This window comes from Cannabis sativa, chromosome 2 (assembly GCF_029168945.1).
Source record: "Cannabis sativa cultivar Pink pepper isolate KNU-18-1 chromosome 2, ASM2916894v1, whole genome shotgun sequence".
Lineage (NCBI taxonomy): Eukaryota > Viridiplantae > Streptophyta > Magnoliopsida > Rosales > Cannabaceae > Cannabis > Cannabis sativa.
In genome coordinates, this window is record NC_083602.1 from 70,873,049 (window position 1) to 70,890,602 (window position 17,554).

General features: G+C 36.0%; 2 protein-coding genes across 8 annotated transcripts; one reads left to right on the plus strand and one right to left on the minus strand.

Moving 5' to 3' along the window:
• Window positions 1–17,554, minus strand: LOC115721082 (DNA polymerase zeta catalytic subunit). 7 transcript variants are annotated; one of them, XM_061110843.1, is made up of 25 exons: window positions 17,241–17,384; window positions 17,081–17,124; window positions 16,877–16,959; window positions 16,660–16,717; window positions 16,522–16,571; window positions 16,289–16,401; window positions 16,125–16,167; window positions 15,596–15,664; window positions 15,286–15,441; window positions 15,014–15,191; window positions 14,831–14,922; window positions 14,359–14,742; window positions 12,061–13,573; window positions 11,428–11,646; window positions 11,294–11,344; window positions 10,867–11,216; window positions 10,516–10,658; window positions 4,304–4,895; window positions 3,696–3,842; window positions 3,256–3,531; window positions 2,719–2,826; window positions 2,136–2,341; window positions 1,582–1,885; window positions 696–1,313; window positions 1–412 (listed from the first exon to the last, which is right to left on the minus strand). In XM_061110843.1, exons 5-25 carry the CDS (start codon window positions 16,558–16,560, stop codon window positions 239–241), a joined length of 5,775 nt encoding a protein of 1,924 aa, XP_060966826.1. In that variant the 5' UTR covers window positions 16,561–16,571; window positions 16,660–16,717; window positions 16,877–16,959; window positions 17,081–17,124; window positions 17,241–17,384; the 3' UTR covers window positions 1–238. The 7 variants fall into 7 exon arrangements, with proteins under 7 accessions (XP_060966826.1, XP_060966825.1, XP_060966823.1 ...); XM_061110842.1 differs by lacking the exon at window positions 17,081–17,124 and having other exon boundaries at window positions 11,428–11,640; window positions 12,073–13,573; window positions 17,241–17,532; XM_061110840.1 differs by lacking the exon at window positions 17,081–17,124 and having other exon boundaries at window positions 17,241–17,532.
• On the plus strand, window positions 5,388–7,187 carry LOC133035110 (uncharacterized). The gene is made up of 2 exons (XM_061110848.1): window positions 5,388–6,730; window positions 7,060–7,187. Exons 1-2 carry the CDS (start codon window positions 5,695–5,697, stop codon window positions 7,092–7,094), a joined length of 1,071 nt encoding a protein of 356 aa, XP_060966831.1. The 5' UTR covers window positions 5,388–5,694; the 3' UTR covers window positions 7,095–7,187.

The following is a 17,554-nucleotide window of genomic DNA, read 5'->3' on the forward strand; positions in this document are numbered from 1 at the left end:
TAGAAGCAAAAATGTGATACGTTTACTTCTCATTTTTTATTAAGGTAATGATTATTATTACATATTTGGACCCAAATAATGAAAAGAAAAAATGGAAACGTACATTACGTATGTCTAACATGAGACCCTTTGATATTTACATGTATATTATATACAACAAAATATAATCATTGAAGAACATATGGTTGGTAACCACTGGTACGGTACCATTGGACTGCGGCAAGCTGAGTTGTGGCAATTAAAACCACTCGACCATACATTTTGGGTAGAGACCTTTATCAGCAGCAACGGCCGCAAGGCCTTGAAGTTCCTTCTGGACTTTAGATCTCTCGTAAAACACCGAGCAAGCAAGCGAAGTGCACTTAACACCGCTTTCCAAAAGCCAGTCCCCACCTCCACAGTGTCGACATATCTGCATTTACTCAAAACAGATACAGATTAGATTATAACAAATATAATCATAAGAGATATATGCAAAAGAAAGCTAGAAAGCTAGAGACCGTGGTCCCCAAATACTCCAGTCGGTTTTTTTTTTTTCTCAGAAAAGGAGAAGAAAAAAAAAATGTTGAAATTCTTCAGCATTAATCATGGTGTTAGTCCCAAACAATTTACATCTCTTTGCTTGGATGACAATTTAATGCAACTGCTTTAGTTGGAGATCTCTAGTAATTGATTAAGTTGGTCAAAAAACTTACAGCAGCAAGGTGTTGCATCTCTCTCTCCAATTTTGAAGTTCTTCCAACCACAGCTGTCACTGCAGCACTTCCATTTTGGGAGCATTGAAGGCAAAGATGGGTCGATGCCTCTACCAACTCACCACACAATACACAGTGTTTTGAGAGATAGTAATAATCGATTCTGGTTCTCTGGGGATTTGGAGCATGAAGGGGACGTTTAGAAACTGCTTCCCTAACTGGACGGGGCATTTCCAAGAACCACTTGTTCAAGTCTGCTCCAACAAGTCCAAACACCCGCTGCAGAGCTGGGATTATTTGTTTCTTAATGTAATACAGATCATTTAATCGATAGGGAGAATCGACAGCCAAAAGTTCCAATGGATCCACTACCATGTCAACCAGGCGAGCCCCAGGCTCTCCATGTATCACAACATAAGGAATTCTGTCTCCATAACGTGGCTCTGCCCTTGGATCAGTTCTCATTGCTTTAGTGGCCACTATTGCTGATGGTGGGAGTGATGAAGAATCCCTTGAACTGTAGGAGCCTAAACGAACTTCCTTTGCAAAAACAAAATCTTGAAGAGACACCCTTCCTGATAAGATCCGCCTCCATTGACGCAGCAAATATACTTTAACCTGTGATCAGTAGAAGAAGATGAAAAGCAAGACCATGGAACCTATAATGATCCTGTAAAATACAGTTTAGCAACATTTGAGGGCATTATGTAAAGGTCACAGCTACGGAGAGAAGCCAAAATTGTTAAAAAAAAAAATCAATCAACTTGTAAGATGGTCATGATTAACACATCTCCCCGAAGAAAATTCCCAAAGCCATTACCCCAGTACAAGCTTTGGTTTCAAGAAAATAAGTAGGCAACAGTGAAATTTTCCAAAGCACGGTTACCTCAGAAATGTCCTGATGTTCAAAGAACAGCCTCAGAGACTGCTCCATCATTTTGGAAACAGCCACACAAGTATCCCTGCGAACTGTCTCAATACCTTTAGCATCAAACACGGGTTCAACATTCTTAGGACTTTCATAACTGTAACCAACATATCGCTTCTTCGTAAGAAGGAAGCATGGATGATAAACCTTTTCCATTTTCAGAGTAACTGGATTTGGATTCATAGCAGTGACTTCTGAGGCGATCTCATTCCCAATTCGATGGGCATCTTCAACAGATCGCCCTTTTAGGAGGACAAACAAACTGCACAAAATGAAACCAGTCAACCTAAAGAGTTCTCAAACAAATAGGAAAGAATGAGAAAGGTTCTGATCGGTGACCATGATAGACAATATGCCAAATCCTAAAACCCTTTAGCTCTCCATTCTACAAACTATTCCCAATGATGACCTGCCACAGCCCACAGAATAAAGAAACAAGAGGAAATTCCAAAGGAAAATCCTTGAGAATGGCTCTTGTCTTTACCCCATTTGTAAACTAGAAAAGGGGTTACCTGTCAGTGTCACCATAAATGACTTCAGCCTTCCATTTTTCCTGTGCATTTACATAGGATATAGCCTTTTCTAAGGTACTTCGACCACACTGAACAATGCTGTCTGCAAGCTCTGCACAAGGCATTCGGCCACTAAATCCAGCAGCAGTATACCCATATGTTACATTAGCTATTAGTTTCAATGCCAGTTGTCTTGAATTGAATATCTGGGAAGAAAAAAAAGGCACTAACTGGTCAATTTAACAATCATGCTTGTTTATCTCAAAGAGCACAATCTGAGCCTTTGCAGAACAACAGTCCCATCATAAAGGAATTCGTATCTCATAAAACAAATTGGGATACAGGCAAATCAGACCTAGATGTTAACGTGAAACAGAAACAATAAAATAAACATGAATTCAAGATTTCATGATTCCTCACTAAACATTTTTGTTCAATTTAATAAGCCAAGGATGATTCAGATGATCATAATACTACAAAAGCAGTATGACGGACTGATATTAAGAATTGAAGACCAGCAGTGAAGCGAATGTAAACACACATGATAGCAGACCAAATTTGATTGAAAAAATAAAAAACATACCCTTTGAAGAACTTGTTGTGAAGGAGACAGCTTTTTCATTGCTTGTTTCACCATAATTCTAGTGGACAATATTTCCTCCAGCAAGCGGGGTAGCACACCTTTACGAATCTGAATACATCAAGAATGTACCTTTACATATCTGTATACATCAATAAATGCACTTAATGCAATCTCCCTCGCTCCTCTCTCATCATGGGCTTTGTGTTTGTGTTCTTAATTGGAAGAACTCGTACAGTTTTTTATTATAGCTATAGCATGAGAATGCACCATTAATTTTTATCTTCTTAATTTATGGGTGAACTACAAAATATGTATGATGCAACAAAACAACTTCCATAAACATACACAAGTGCATGCAAAAGTAGAAGGAAAAGAAATGGTCAAGTGCATAAAATCAACCCTGATGAGGTTTTCCCGCATAATCTCTAGTATGCAGATCCTCTTGAGCCAAAAAAGATGTATCCCTTCATTACCTAATTACCTATTATTAAGTAAACATATGCAAGAATCATTTAAGACAGATATTGGAAAAACAACCTTTGTTGGTACATACATAACACCATTTGGAGTAAGCAGTATCTGATTTTTTAAATCTTGTAGAATATGTGGATCTGGCAAAAACGGACTGACACCAAGTGTATTTGCCTTTGATGGCGCAATGTTTCCAAGGCATGTAGAATAGCACAGGTTGTATGCAATAATCATTGATGGATAAAGAGATTGAAAATCCAAAACAAGTACAGGATCTGCATAAAAACCAGATTCTGGTTCCATTACAAGAGGAAGGCACTCCATTGCAGGTTGGGAGGCCACCTAGACAAGGCAAGTTTGAGGTGTCAGACATTGTTCATTCAGTCAGCATATCAAATAGCTCATATCATCTCACAAAAGTCAAAACTCATGGTTCAATAAAATATCGAGAGAAAATGTACAATCTGCCACTTTCAGAAGACGATGAAAGATGATGCAGTACAAACCTGATGACTCCCAGGAGAAATAGCAAGATAATTTTGTGTATGTGCCAATCTCAAATACATTGACTCAACACGATATTGCGAACCACGAGATAGAACTGAGAAAAAGTCAATGCCAAATACACGAGCGAGCTCTGACGTTCTATTTATCTGCAACAGCACAGTACATATCTAATCAAAATGCAAGACGCAATACATTCATCCCTAAAATACAATTATGTCAAACCAAAACAGGTATAAAGTATCAATTTTTCCTTTTTTTAAAGGAAAAAAAACATAGCCATGGCTACAAACATGACAAATATTATTATTTATTTATTTTAACTTACTTATCAAGCCTCTCGCAAGGTACGACAAAAGTAATTCAAAACAAATCCAAATAAATAAAACTACAGATAAAGCCATTTTCCCCAGCAAACCACCATTAGTCTTCTTCCATCAATTAATTCAGACCTAAAGCTTCATCTATGAAGAAGTACCCTTTCTAGGTCTCGTTATATACAATCACAAGTCACTTCACACAGTTGTTACTCCCCTCTAAACAACTGGCAAAGCATTTCACAGCGTAATAGAAAATCTGTAGACATCACCAATCAATAATACTATCATACCATATCAAGTTGACTCATTATCTCAAGGTTCAACTTTGCTCTGTCTTTCACATATTCAATACAGCGATATCTTGCTCGGCCAGGACCACTGGAAAACCATTTTGTCAGCACATTATAATTAATATATGGGATCTTTCGTCTCAACACAGCATCAACAACAGCTTCGATTGTGTACATATTAAGCTTAACTTCACCACGCATCAATCGCCAAACATTAAGGACAATTCTGCCACCAATATGAACACCACTAGCATGAGTCCGTCCCCATTCATCCTCAATTATAGCATCTTCCAGTACAGCAGAATCAGAAAGAGCTGACTCATGATTAAAGTTCTCAAGTGATTTTTCCTCAAAAATCCCTAAATCTCCAGCAGCCATCTTACTTTTAGATGGTATCCGAGATATGCTGTTAAGTAAACCTATACCAAGGTGTGAAGCTCGTTCTGCTAAAAATCCAATTGAACCACCTTGAACATCCCACCCCATTAAAATATCCGGGTCAAGCAAACATACAAACTTTATAAAGTGATTAAACAAGTACTTTTCCTCATTAAAAGTCAGCACACTGCATCCAGAAATTCCATCAAGATTCCTACAAGTAGTGTTGAATAGATGTGATTAGATTCTAATCATTATGATTCCTACAATACTTTTGGAGTGTATAAATATATTTATAGAATTATATATTATTAATCAAAATTGTGTTGTTCCGGACAATCAGTCCAAAATGCTTGTAACCCATTCGAAATGGTAGTTATGCCTGAATACCTACAATAAATAAATAAATAAAGAGGATAGAGAGCTCACCAGAAAATAAATCAATTAAATACATATTAAAAAGAATCAGATGTGTGAAGCCCTAGGCAGTGTTTATCAAAAGCAAAAATGAAAAAATAAATAAATAAATAAATAAATAATAACAATAATAATAATAAAAGAGGAATGGTATGTACACACATAATTCACACAAAGAGTACACACACTTATGTGGCAAGTAACTTCAACCAATTATTTTTATTTAAGATGGGTTCCACTTATCAAAAGTAACTTGCCACATGGGTGTGTGTCATGTTTGTGTGTAAATTTGTTGGAAAATCAGCTTTCCTAAATTATTATTATTATTCAGTATAGCTGTATAATAATAATGCTGTTTTTATTGTACCATATTTTTAGGGAATTAGTTTAGGGATTCATTGTATCTTTATTATTTGATATGTTTCTCTTTATAGACTTATTGTACATGTTATATATACTGCTTTATATCAGAAATAATATAAAACAGAAAAAACCTTTTTCCCTAAATCTGTCAACTTGGTATCAGTGCCAGAAAAAGAAAAAAAAAAAACCCTAATCGCACCCCTAACCCTAATCACCTCTGTCCTACTTGCATCATGTCAGATTCTGAGTCAGGTATAACCAAAAACAACCCCATCCCAACCAATTCCACTGTTCTTTCTACCAAATCTACCGAGTCTCACTCTGTCCAGATCACTACTATTCGCTTGAATGGAGAAAACTTTCTGAGATGGTATCAATCGGTGAAGATGTATATGAAAGGTCGAGGAAAAATGGGATATTTGACTGGTGAAAAGAAGGCTCCAGCAGAAACTGATTCAACCTATGAAACTTGGGATGCTGAAAATTCTATGGTGATGGCTTGGCTTGTTAACTCTATGGAAGAAGAGATTAGCTCCAATTATATGTGCTATCCCACAGCAAAGGAGCTATGGGACAACATTATTGAAATGTATTCTGATCTTGAAAATCAATCTCAGATTTTCGGGTTAAATATCAAACTTGGAGAAATAAAGCAAGGGGAGGACAGCGTGACAAAGTACTTTAATTCTTTGAAAAGAATCTGGCAAGACTTAGATCTTTTCGATACTTATGAGTGGAAATCTGCAGAAGATGGCAAACACCACAAGAAAACGATTGAGAAAACCCAAATCTATAAGTTCCTGGCTGGTCTCAATGTTGAGTTTGATGAGGTGAGGGGGAGGATTATTGGAAGGCAGCCCCTACCTCCAATTGGTGAAGTATTCGCTGAAGTTAGAAGAGAGGAGAGTCGAAGGAGTGTTATGTTGGGAAAGAAGACACCTACATCTATTGTTGAGAGTTCAGCGCTAGCCACCATGGGCGCAGGATATAACAAGAACACCCCATACATGCAGAAAACTGATGAGAAGCCACGTGTTTGGTGTGATTTCTGTAATAAACCTCGTCATACTCGAGAGACCTGTTGGAGAATCCATGGCAAACCAGCAAACTGGAAAAGCAAGGCAGAGAGAGAAAAGGCAGGTCGAACCCCTTCTGCACATGAAGCTGAGTCCAGCCCCTTCACTAAGGAGCAGATGAATCACCTTCATGCATTGCTGAACACTACCTCGTCCTCATCTGGTATTCCTACTGCCTCTATTGCATATGCAGGTAACAAAGTATTAGAAATAAATGCTCTAAGTTGTTATCAAAAATCATCCACTCCATGGATAATAGATTCTGGAGCTTCAGATCATATGACAAATTCTTCTAAATTTTTTGAATCATATATACCTTGTTCAGGAGATCAAAAAGTTAAAATAGCTGATGGTAATTTCTCATCCATTGCAGGAAAAGGTTTAATTAAGATTTCTAAGGGGATAGATCTTAAATCTGTCCTCCATGTTCCTAAACTTACTTGCAATCTCTTATCTGTCAGCAAATTATCTAAAGATTCTAATTGTTGTGTGGTTTTCGATGAATCTCATTGTGTTTTTCAGGACCAGAGTTCGGGGAAGACGATTGGCAGTGCTAGGATGATTAATGGACTCTATTATTTCGAAGATAAGGCTTCTGAAAATAAAATTGCTCAAGGATTTAGTAGCATTAGTTCTCTTTCTGTTTATGATCAAATAATGGTTTGGCATTATAGATTAGGCCATCCTAGTTTTTCTTATTTAAAACATTTGTTTCCAGCACTATTTAAACGGTTAAATCCTTTGTCTTTTCAATGTGAAAGTTGTTTATTGGCCAAAAGCCAACGTAAACCTTACATTAAATCTTTTTATCATCCTTCAAAACCGTTTTATCTGTTTCATAGTGATGTCTGGGGACCTTCTAAGGTTACCACTAATTCTGGGAAAAAATGGTTTGTTACTTTTATAGACGACCACACTCGTCTTTGTTGGGTTTATTTAATGAGGGAAAAGTCTGAGGTTGAACAAATTTTTACCGATTTTTACAAAATGATTGAAAATCAGTTTCAAACAAAAATCAGTATTTTAAGAACTGATAATGGAACAGAATACTTTAATCACATCTTGGGAAATTTTTTAAAAGAAAAAGGTATTTTGCATCAATCTACATGTCCTGATACTCCCGAACAAAATGGAATAGCAGAAAGAAAGAATAAACACTTGTTAGAAGTAGCTCGTGCCATGATGTTTTATATGAATGTTCCAAAATATTTATGGGGGGACGCTGTTCTTACTGCATCTTATTTGATAAATAGAATGCCTACTAAAGTTTTACATTACACTACTCCTTTGAAATGTTTCAAAAAATTCTTTCCTACTTCTAGAATTAATTCAGATTTACCATTGAAGATTTTTGGGAGTACTGTTTTTGTTCATCTTCCAAAAAGGTCTAGATCTAAGTTAGATCCTAGAGCTGAAAAATGTATTTTCTTAGGCTATCCTCCAAATAAAAAAGGATATAAATGTTTTAATCCTATCTCTAAACGCATCTATATTACTATGGATGTATCTTTTGCTGAAAATAGTCCTTATTTCTCAAAGAATTTTGTTCAGGGGGAGAATTCAGTGGTACAAAATTTTTGGGAACTTGTTGAACCTTTACCTAAGACTATTCTTGATGTTTCTCTTGAGAAAACTCAACCTACATCTATTGAATCCGAATCTGATCTTGGTTTATCAGAAACAGAAATGCTACGATTGATTAAAAATCGTAATGTTCTTGAGCCTGTGGTTTATTCAAGGAAGAACATCTGGGAAAGAAGTAGAGACCATCCAATCATCCCTGCACAAGACCAAATGGAAGCCCCGAACAATGGTTCTTCAAGTACCCCAGGTAATTCTTCTTCTATTCCTAGTTCTTCTCTGTCTCCAAGTAATATTTTGTCTTCACAATCTGTTTCAAGCCCTACATCTGAAACTCTAGATCTTCCTATTGCTCTTAGAAAAGGAACTCGTGCTTGTACAAAGCATCCAAATTGCCAAATACATCTCGTACAATCACCTATCAGATAACTATAGAGCATTTATTACTAATATTTCTGAACTTGTTGTGCCTAGAAGTATACAGGAGGCACTAGATGAACCGAGATGGAAGTTGGCAGTGGATGAAGAGATGGATGCTTTGATAAAGAATGGGACTTGGGAGATTGTAATGTTACCGAGGGACAAGAAGATTGTAGGGTGTAAATGGGTGTTCACAGTAAAATTTAAAGCTGATGGAAGTATTGAGAGGTTTAAAGCGAGGCTTGTGGCCAAAGGCTTTACTCAAACCTATGGAATAGATTATCAAGAGACTTTTGCACCTGTTGCAAAAATTAATTCTATACGGATTCTATTATCTTTGGCAGTTAACTATAATTGGCCTTTGAACCAGTTAGACGTGAAGAATGCTTTTCTTAATGGAGACCTTGAAGAGGAAGTGTATATGAGTGTCCCACCAGGTTTCGAAAAAAAGTTTGGAGTTGGAAAAGTGTGTAAATTGAAGAAATCCTTGTATGGTCTTAAACAGTCCCCTAGAGCTTGGTTTGAACGCTTTGGTAAGGTTTTGAAGAGGTTTGGTTACACTCAAAGTCAAGCAGATCACACTATGTTCTACAAACATTCAGAGGAAGGAAAGGTGGCTATTTTAATTGTGTATGTAGATGATATTGTGATAACTGGGGATGACATTGATGAACAAGAGAGATTAAAAAGAAGACTTGGTGAGGAATTCGAAATTAAAGACTTGGGTCCTTTGAAATACTTCCTTGGAATGGAATTTGCAAGGTCCAAAGAAGGCATTTTTGTAAGTCAGCGTAAGTATGTGCTTGATTTACTTAATGAGACAGGTATGATGGGTTGCAAACCTGCTGAAACACCTAGTGAACCTAATGTTAAACTACAGGCTGTTGAAGACTTGAAAAGTGTGAAGGACAAAGAGCTTTATCAAAGATTAGTTGGGAGACTGATTTATTTGTCTCATACACGACCTGACATAGCTTTCTCAGTGAGTATGGTAAGTCAGTTCATGCATTCACCTGGTTCAAGGCATTTTGATGCAGTCTATAGGATTCTAAGGTATCTAAAGGGAACACCGGGTAAAGGCCTCTTGTTTAGACCTCGAGGGCATCTAGAGATTGAAGCCTACACTGATGCAGATTGGGCTGGAAGCACTGTAGATAGAAGATCTACATCAGGCTACTGTTCATATGTTGGAGGTAATTTGGTCACTTGGCGAAGCAAGAAACAAAGTGTGGTGGCTAGAAGCAGTGCTGAAGCTGAATTTAGATCTGTCGCTCATGGAATTTGTGAAATTATTTGGATAAAAAGGCTGCTTGAAGAGCTGAAGTCATCACAATCATCTCCTATGAAGTTATATTGTGACAACAAGGCAGCAATTGCAATTGCTCATAATCCTGTACTTCATGATCGCACAAAGCATGTTGAAGTAGATAAGCATTTTATTAAGGAGAAAATTGAGAGCGGTCAAGTGTGTATGCCTTATGTTTCTAGTGAAGATCAGGTGGCGGATATTTTCACAAAAGGATTGTGTAAAAAACAATTTGATTTTCTGACTAGCAAGCTGGCTATGGAGAACATTTTTAGCCCAGCTTGAGGGGGAGTGTTGGAAAATCAGCTTTCCTAAATTATTATTATTATTCAGTATAGCTGTATAATAATAATTCTGTTTTTATTGTACCATATTTTTAGGGAATTAGTTTAGGGATTCATTGTATCTTTATTATTTGATATGTTTCTCTTTATAGACTTATTGTACATGTTATATATACTGCTTTATATCAGAAATAATATAAAACAGAAAAAACCTTTTTCCCTAAATCTGTCAACTAAATTACATATATCATTACTCATAATAAAAACCGCCAGAAACTACATCCTTTGAACAACATTAAAATGCTAGCTACCACTGCTTGATATGTGTACTCCTCGTGCCATGCAGTGAGACATGAGAATGTAAAGACAAGTAAAAGAAATCCATACCTCCAACCATTTTCATTTTTGCAGTGCAAAAGCACATGGACTTCGACTTCAAAATCACTATCATTCTGAACGGCAAGAGCTATTACACTGATGGCATCAAATTGAGGATCAGGTCGAAGATCTCCCCTAGAGGCAGCTTGAATCTATGATTGAACGATACTCAAGATGTCAAACACTAGAACAAATCATAATTCTCAACACATAAGGATCAGGAAATGGCAACTAAAAGGAAATGATGAGTCATCTAACATTTATGCAGTAATTTTGCAGAAGAAGAATTTAAATTGATATCTATTTTATTTTATTTTATGTTGCAATAAGTTTCAATATGATTAGCAGAATTAAACAAACCTCTACACTTAACAGTGTCAGCTGCTGCCCACCACCAAGACTTGCAGGGTCTCTAAATCCAATCTGACTAAGGGGAGTGGGCTTTGATCTCCCATCTGGCCCTGATATCTGAGAAACATCTTGTGAGGAACTAGAATATTGTTTAAGTTTATTAGAATCTCCTTTCCTCAGCATCGGTGATGTATCCTCATTACAAGGAATGTTCCTTGTCAAATCAGGGTCTTTATGGTTCTCTTGTGACCCTTGTGCCTGAATATGTAGTTGATGAGATACATAGCCAGATTCAAAAGAAGCCTTATTGCAATCATCAGATGAAGAACTTGGTGAATCAATCAGAGCAATGGAACTTCCTGTAGTTTATTATTATTATCACAAAAAGTTTCTAATTTTATAAATCTAGACCAAGGAACGCATGGAAATACATTACCTGTCTTAGATGAAACCTTTGTTAAAACTGTATTGCCTTCTACAGAAGTACCTAGATGTCCAAAACAAAAGAATTGATTCAGATTCCAAAATCAAGGTGCAAAAAATAAAATTTATAGCAACTACTTTTGTTACCAGATGCCAGCCATCTCATAACATTTTCAGCTGAAGGAGGTGAAACCAGAGGTGTCAGCAGATACAAAAATGAGCCATCATTTTGATAATGAATGGGGACACCAACAGGAGCTTCTTGTTGAGAAGTAGAGTCACAAACTTTCATGCTTTTGTTCTGAATTTCTGTCTTTTCTTTCAAGTCTTCCATGAAAAATGGGAGACAATCATCCAAAGCTGTTCCTTATAATAAGATGGAAATTTATTTGTGAGCACTGATTTTAAAAGACACTTATTTTTTTGTAATAAAAAATAAAAACAAAAACCAAAATCAAAGCAGTTGTACAACTTGATGATTATTTAATTTAATTTCAATGATAATATTCATAAAATGCCAACATAAAAAATCTCATAAAACTCGCCTAATCTAATTATCAAAAGTTCTTTGACTCAATTAGAGGTGAAGTGTATCAAGTAAACTATAAAATTTAATATAAACACCAAAGAAATAAGGACAAAGAGGTAGAAATGGTTTTTGGGCGCTCCAAATTCTCAATGAGAATATCTTTCAAACTATCTAGCTAAAGGAAGAGAAATAGTTTATAACCAACACCATCCTAGTTAGGCAAATAATGCATTTAAGTAAATAGAAATAACCTGATGTTCCACCTTGAGAATCCTTATCCGGACAAGGAAGATAAGAGGTAACAGGACAAGAAAAAGTTTTTCTTGAGTGATCTATCCATTCAGTAGCAGGAGGTTTCTTCCATAAGGTCAAGCTAATTAAGTCCTCGTCTTGTGGATTGCTCTTAATGACCATGGAAACATCCTTTCCAGGGTTTTGTCCACTGTTTAAAAAACATATGTTCGATCTATTCCTAACCACTGGTTTTATGGATGACATTTTATTGGCCCACTCCCCAAAAGGTTGGCCTTCAATGCCACTTTTCATATCTAATAATTTCTCGTGCCCAACAGTATGAAAACAGCTTGAAGCAGTAGGCAAAGTGTTTTCCTTATCAGGCTTCAACACCTGAATATTAGATTCTTGATCATTTTCATAATTTCCAGTAGCATCTTCAGCAGGATTCCCATGCTTAGCAAGTGAAGAACTTATATGCACATCAGGATCTCTGTCTAAGAAGTTAGCGGATCGAGTGATCATACTGCTGCTATCATCATCTTCACCTTTATGAGAACCAAAATTTATATCATCTAATGTACTAGGATTTATGAAGCTATCATCAATTGCCTTTACATCATAAAACTCACGATGCAGTGATTCTGGACCAGTAAATGATGGACACAAGTTAAGAGGCTCAAGAGGCCTCTTGTTAGGCTCACCAATTTGAAAACCCAAATGTGTAGGAACGATATTGATATCTTCTTTTTCTTTCTTTTCTAAAGAAACCTTTTCTACCCCAAGAGAACAGAACTCAACTGGCTCAACACGATAGTGCCGTTTTCTCCTCATCAAGTCTCTTACAGAGCATTCAACCAATGACGTACCCTCCTTAATGCCAGAAACATCATCCCTCACATTTTTCATTGAAGAATCCTCGTGTTGTCCCATCTTAAATTCAGCTGAAGAACTTTCAGTGACAGGAACTTTGGCTTCACTGCAGGAATAGACAGTGTCTCTATCAATGTTTGATTTTTGGTTTATTGAGAAAGGTAAAGAGCCCCAGAATAATTTTTTCCTTTTATGTTTATGTGTAAGACTTGAGTGAGTATCATCCTTTTCCTGTTTTTCAATAAAAGAATCCTCCAATGTCATCTGGTGTTCACAAGTCTCATCAAATTTACTCTTAGAATCCATTTCAGATATATTTCCAGATGATCCAGCACAGGGAGTATCTAACATGTCATCCCCAGCACCATCCAGTTGAGGAATAATTTTTTCAGATGAAATTCTACGAGTATGGTTATATTCAGGTGAATCCTTTACGTCAACTGAATCATCAATCGAATCAAGAATGTCTTGGCACTCCTTTTGGGATTCACTCTCATAGTCCATATTAGCTTTCTCCAACACCTCTTCAATGGTAGTTGCAGGAAACAATGAACTTAACATGGTCACACAAAGAAGTTCATCGTCAGCGTTTATATCTTCAGCTGCCTGAGAAGTGGCAAGACACTTAAGAAGAACCAAGGCTTCCTTATCTGCAGCCTAAATATATATATGTACATAAATCTTAGTAACAAATAATAGAAATTTTTTCTCTAAACAGCCACCAACCACAAAATCAAACAACACCCAAAACTATATAATATGAAACATGTACTGCATTATTAGTTCCTGAAAATCAAATCTGAAGCACAGTTAGGAACATTACACCAGCTTTGAATTGGATCTTCAAACATAGTCAATCAACTTAACAAATAAAAATGAGGTAGGTTTAATAGAATGAGCTAATAATTTTCTAAAAATATTGAGCAACATATATACAGAAGTTTGTAAACAGCACCCGGAATAGTGGGAAGATGTTTGACATATAACTATGGCCCTGTCAAGGAGAAGAAAAGTTCGAGGAGCATCTAATAAACAGTGAAACATATAACAAAATCTAATAGATACATTAAATCACTGCTTTAGTAACTAAACAAATATATTTTAGCCCAAAACTTGTATCTCATCAATCACAATCAGTTATGACTCATGTGCAATAGCAATGGCACAACTTTTGCTTATACTTATAACGTATCATAAAGGTCTTTTTGAGAAGCTAGGAATATTAGCTTCACATAAAAGATCTTAAAATTAATGAAAAAAAAAGGTCTTTTTAATTATTACCCAAACACTCCTAAAAGTGTTTTTTAATTCTAAAAGCTATAAGAAGCTTAAAAAAAGCTTACCTAAACAGGGCCTAAAAGAGGAGAAAAACAGAAATGACTTCCTATTTCTACGACAAAGTAGCAAGTAAAACAGAGAAATGCAAAACCTTAATGGATTACCTTCTTATCTGAAGTCTCAGTCATTTCAGATGGTGAAAGTTGATCGTTAGTTGATAATTTAACGAATGTGTCCCTCTCTGTAGATAATACTGCCCCATCTTCCTCTTGTGATGACAGAGATTGAATTACACTTTTTTGTTTAAAACACTTTGAAGGCTCCATATCAACAGCATTACAAACATGATCAAGTCCAACCAAATTTCTCTCATTTTTTGAAATTTTCACTAACTGCAAAGATTGCTCATCTTTATCATTATGTGATTCCATAAGTTTATTTGTAAACTCTTGACCAAGTGAAAATGTTTTTAGAACATCTTCAGGTGGTGGTTTGCTAGGATCAGAAAGCATTGCCACATCTCTCAACCCAGTCCTTTCATACTCCTCCTATGAGACCCAAGAGGATTACACAATCAGTCATAAAATTGTAAAAACATAATCTAACTCATTACGAGCAAATAAATGAAACATGTACCTCCCAAATTGGCACAAGTGACTGAACCATTTTCACATCTGAAATAGTTTGTGATAAGGATGTAAACATCTTCAACTGCTGATTAAGAATCTCTGCAAAACGACAAATATCATATAATTTTAACCACAACACAAGATGATAATGTAGATAGATACGAGTAGAGGAAATTCAAGGTAAGCAAACCATCTACAGTAGCATCCCCTTCCAGTTGACAAAGACTTTGACGTTTAACAGAATTAATGTCTATTTCTGGAGTTGGTGATGCATCATATTCACAAGAAGAATGCCACATCCAATCATCCGGAACATTAGAAGATATCCAAACAGGTGAATCAAAAGATGAACTGCCACTTATATCTGCCTAATGCAAAATTCCATATAAAGAAATTAGAATAGAAACGAAAACTCATTTAGTTCCATTCTCCAATAAGTATGGGTAATGTCATAAGAATGACCTGCGATTCAGGAGGGAGGCATGTCATGGGATCCACATTTTGTCTTGGATGTTCATTGTAAAAAGATCTCCTCGGGCAGAATACATCTGGTACAGGATGACGAAACCTCATCTTAGACAGATGTACATGACCCATCCCATACAAATTGTAGTCAATCTACCATATCAAAAGTTCACATCATAAAGATGAGGGAAAGAGGCAGTAATAGAGGGAAAAAACAAGCCAGCAGTATGGGATGTAATATAAACTTGGAGTAGCTGTAGTAGTAAATAGTAATAAATCCGTTGGAATTGTGTATGTAGGAAGCTACCAGAAACTGGAGAATAAATGGAATGTGTGCTTCATGGGGCTGTAAACTTTTATCAAGAACTCCACCACCCTGCAAACAAAGTATTACTACAATAAAAATCATAAAAAGAAAAACAGTAATAAAAGAAATATCCATTAATTGTGTATAATGACAAAAAAAATAGGTACAACAACTATTGTGCAACATATGATAGATACAGTGCCATAAATCGTATGTTGCACAACTATTTGACAACAGCTACTGCTGGATCAAATGTAAGCTAAATATAATTTGAGGGGAGAAAAAAAGAGGCCCTCTGTTGAAAAATAAAGGAACATTAATTTGACACTTAAAGTAGCTTTTAGCAAAAAATAAATTACACCTAATTAGTTTTTTACATAATATACTTATAGTAATAATATAGGGGGTGGGGAAATCTGAAATGCAATGACCATTTCAACCACAAAGAGTAAAACTGAACTTGAACAAAAATATACAAAATTCCAAAGCATAGCGGCAACTGAACATAAGAGAAAGATTAGATCTTCACCAGAAGAAGATTAGCAGCACGAGAGACATCATGTGGGTAGTAGCTTATAATTTGTCAAGGCGTTTTAAACAGGACTACCAGATTATCAATGAGTAAATAATATGGAAAGGATACAGGTATGTTACTCCCAGATTATCAATGAGTATATAATACGAAAAGGATACAGGTATATCTTAACAAACAGTTCCTCTGAGGAATGATAACCATAAAATTTTTTTGCTCGAACAAGGCTACAACCATGAACATACTGTCGCTTTGAACACGCCTTACTTTTAAGCTGGAAGATATGAAGCACGTATAAGTAAAACTTTAACAAGTACAATTTTGATATAATCCAAAAAAAAACAAGCATAGAAAACAAGTAACTAGAATTCAAGTAGAGAACTGAATCTGATACCTTTAAGGCTTTCTCTAAAGCTAGTGATATGTCATGCATGTATGCGTCACCTATGAAACCCAAAAAAAAAAAATTATTTCCACAAAGCAAGCCTGCAAGTCCATCTAAGCCAAAAAAAAAGTCTACCCAATTATATACCTTCTTGCCGATGTTGAACAGGTAAATCGGCCCATGGCACGTATAGATACGGCAAAACCTACAGAAAAATTCGGTAGACATACATCAAAACATGAGAAATTAGACCACTGTATAAAACTGATACAAAACATGGCATTCAAAACTCTATGACTTTGTCCAAATTCATGAAAAACTATGAAGCTATCGGAGAATTGAATAATATACACAGCGATCTTACTCGATGGATGTGCAAGCAAGCTTTCTGACCAGCCGGAGTTGACCCAAATATTCTGATAACAGGAACCTCACTCACTCTCCCGCCTAAAATATCCACACAAAAATCAAAATAGAAGATAAATTTTCCAAAAAAAAAAAGAAAATAGATACACCCATTTAGTTTTCTATAAACATTAAGACCGTAAAGTGTTCTTAGAAAATTGACCGTCAAATATTCAAATTCCTCAGCTTCGACTAAACCCTAAACCCCTGCATGGTAGAAGGAAAAGCTACGAAAATGGGTAATAAAAAAATTACACAGTTCCAGAAAAGAAAACAGAACGAGTAGTAAAATAGAAAAGAATGAAACGGCGTGGTGTTCTGACCGTGGAAGCTACTGTAAGAGATATCGAGGTCTGGAATCGGCGGTGCCATGTAGTGGTCGAGAGAGACGATCCGGAGGCTAAAGACCTTGGAATCTGCCATTCGATTGTCTTCAAATTTAGAGTCTCTGAGTTTTGGGGATTTGGAAAAAGAAATGAAATAACAAAATAGCGCACAACACAACCAACTAATTTGGCGCAAACTAACTCAACTCAAGTCCGCGGTTTAATTAATTTTTCTTTTCAAAAGCTTGTTCAGCACTCTTTTTACATATAAAGCCCCCGAAAATTTAATAATATCAGTTTGATCCACGGGA

Coding starts and splice junctions, on each gene's coding strand:
- LOC133035110 (XM_061110848.1), top strand. CDS start 5,695: ATGTCAGATTCTGAGTCAGGTATAACCAAAAACAACCCCATCCCAACC. Junction 6,731..7,059: donor TGCCTCTATTGCATATGCAG/GTAACAAAGTAT, acceptor TGTGTTTTTCAG/GACCAGAGTTCGGGGAAGAC.
- LOC115721082 (XM_061110840.1), bottom strand. CDS start 17,340: ATGGCAGATTCCAAGGTCTTTAGCCTCCGGATCGTCTCTCTCGACCAC. Junction 15,442..15,595: donor CATTTATTCTCCAGTTTCTG/GTAGCTTCCTAC, acceptor TTGATATGGTAG/ATTGACTACAATTTGTATGG. Junction 3,532..3,695: donor TTTCTCCTGGGAGTCATCAG/GTTTGTACTGCA, acceptor TGCCTTGTCTAG/GTGGCCTCCCAACCTGCAAT.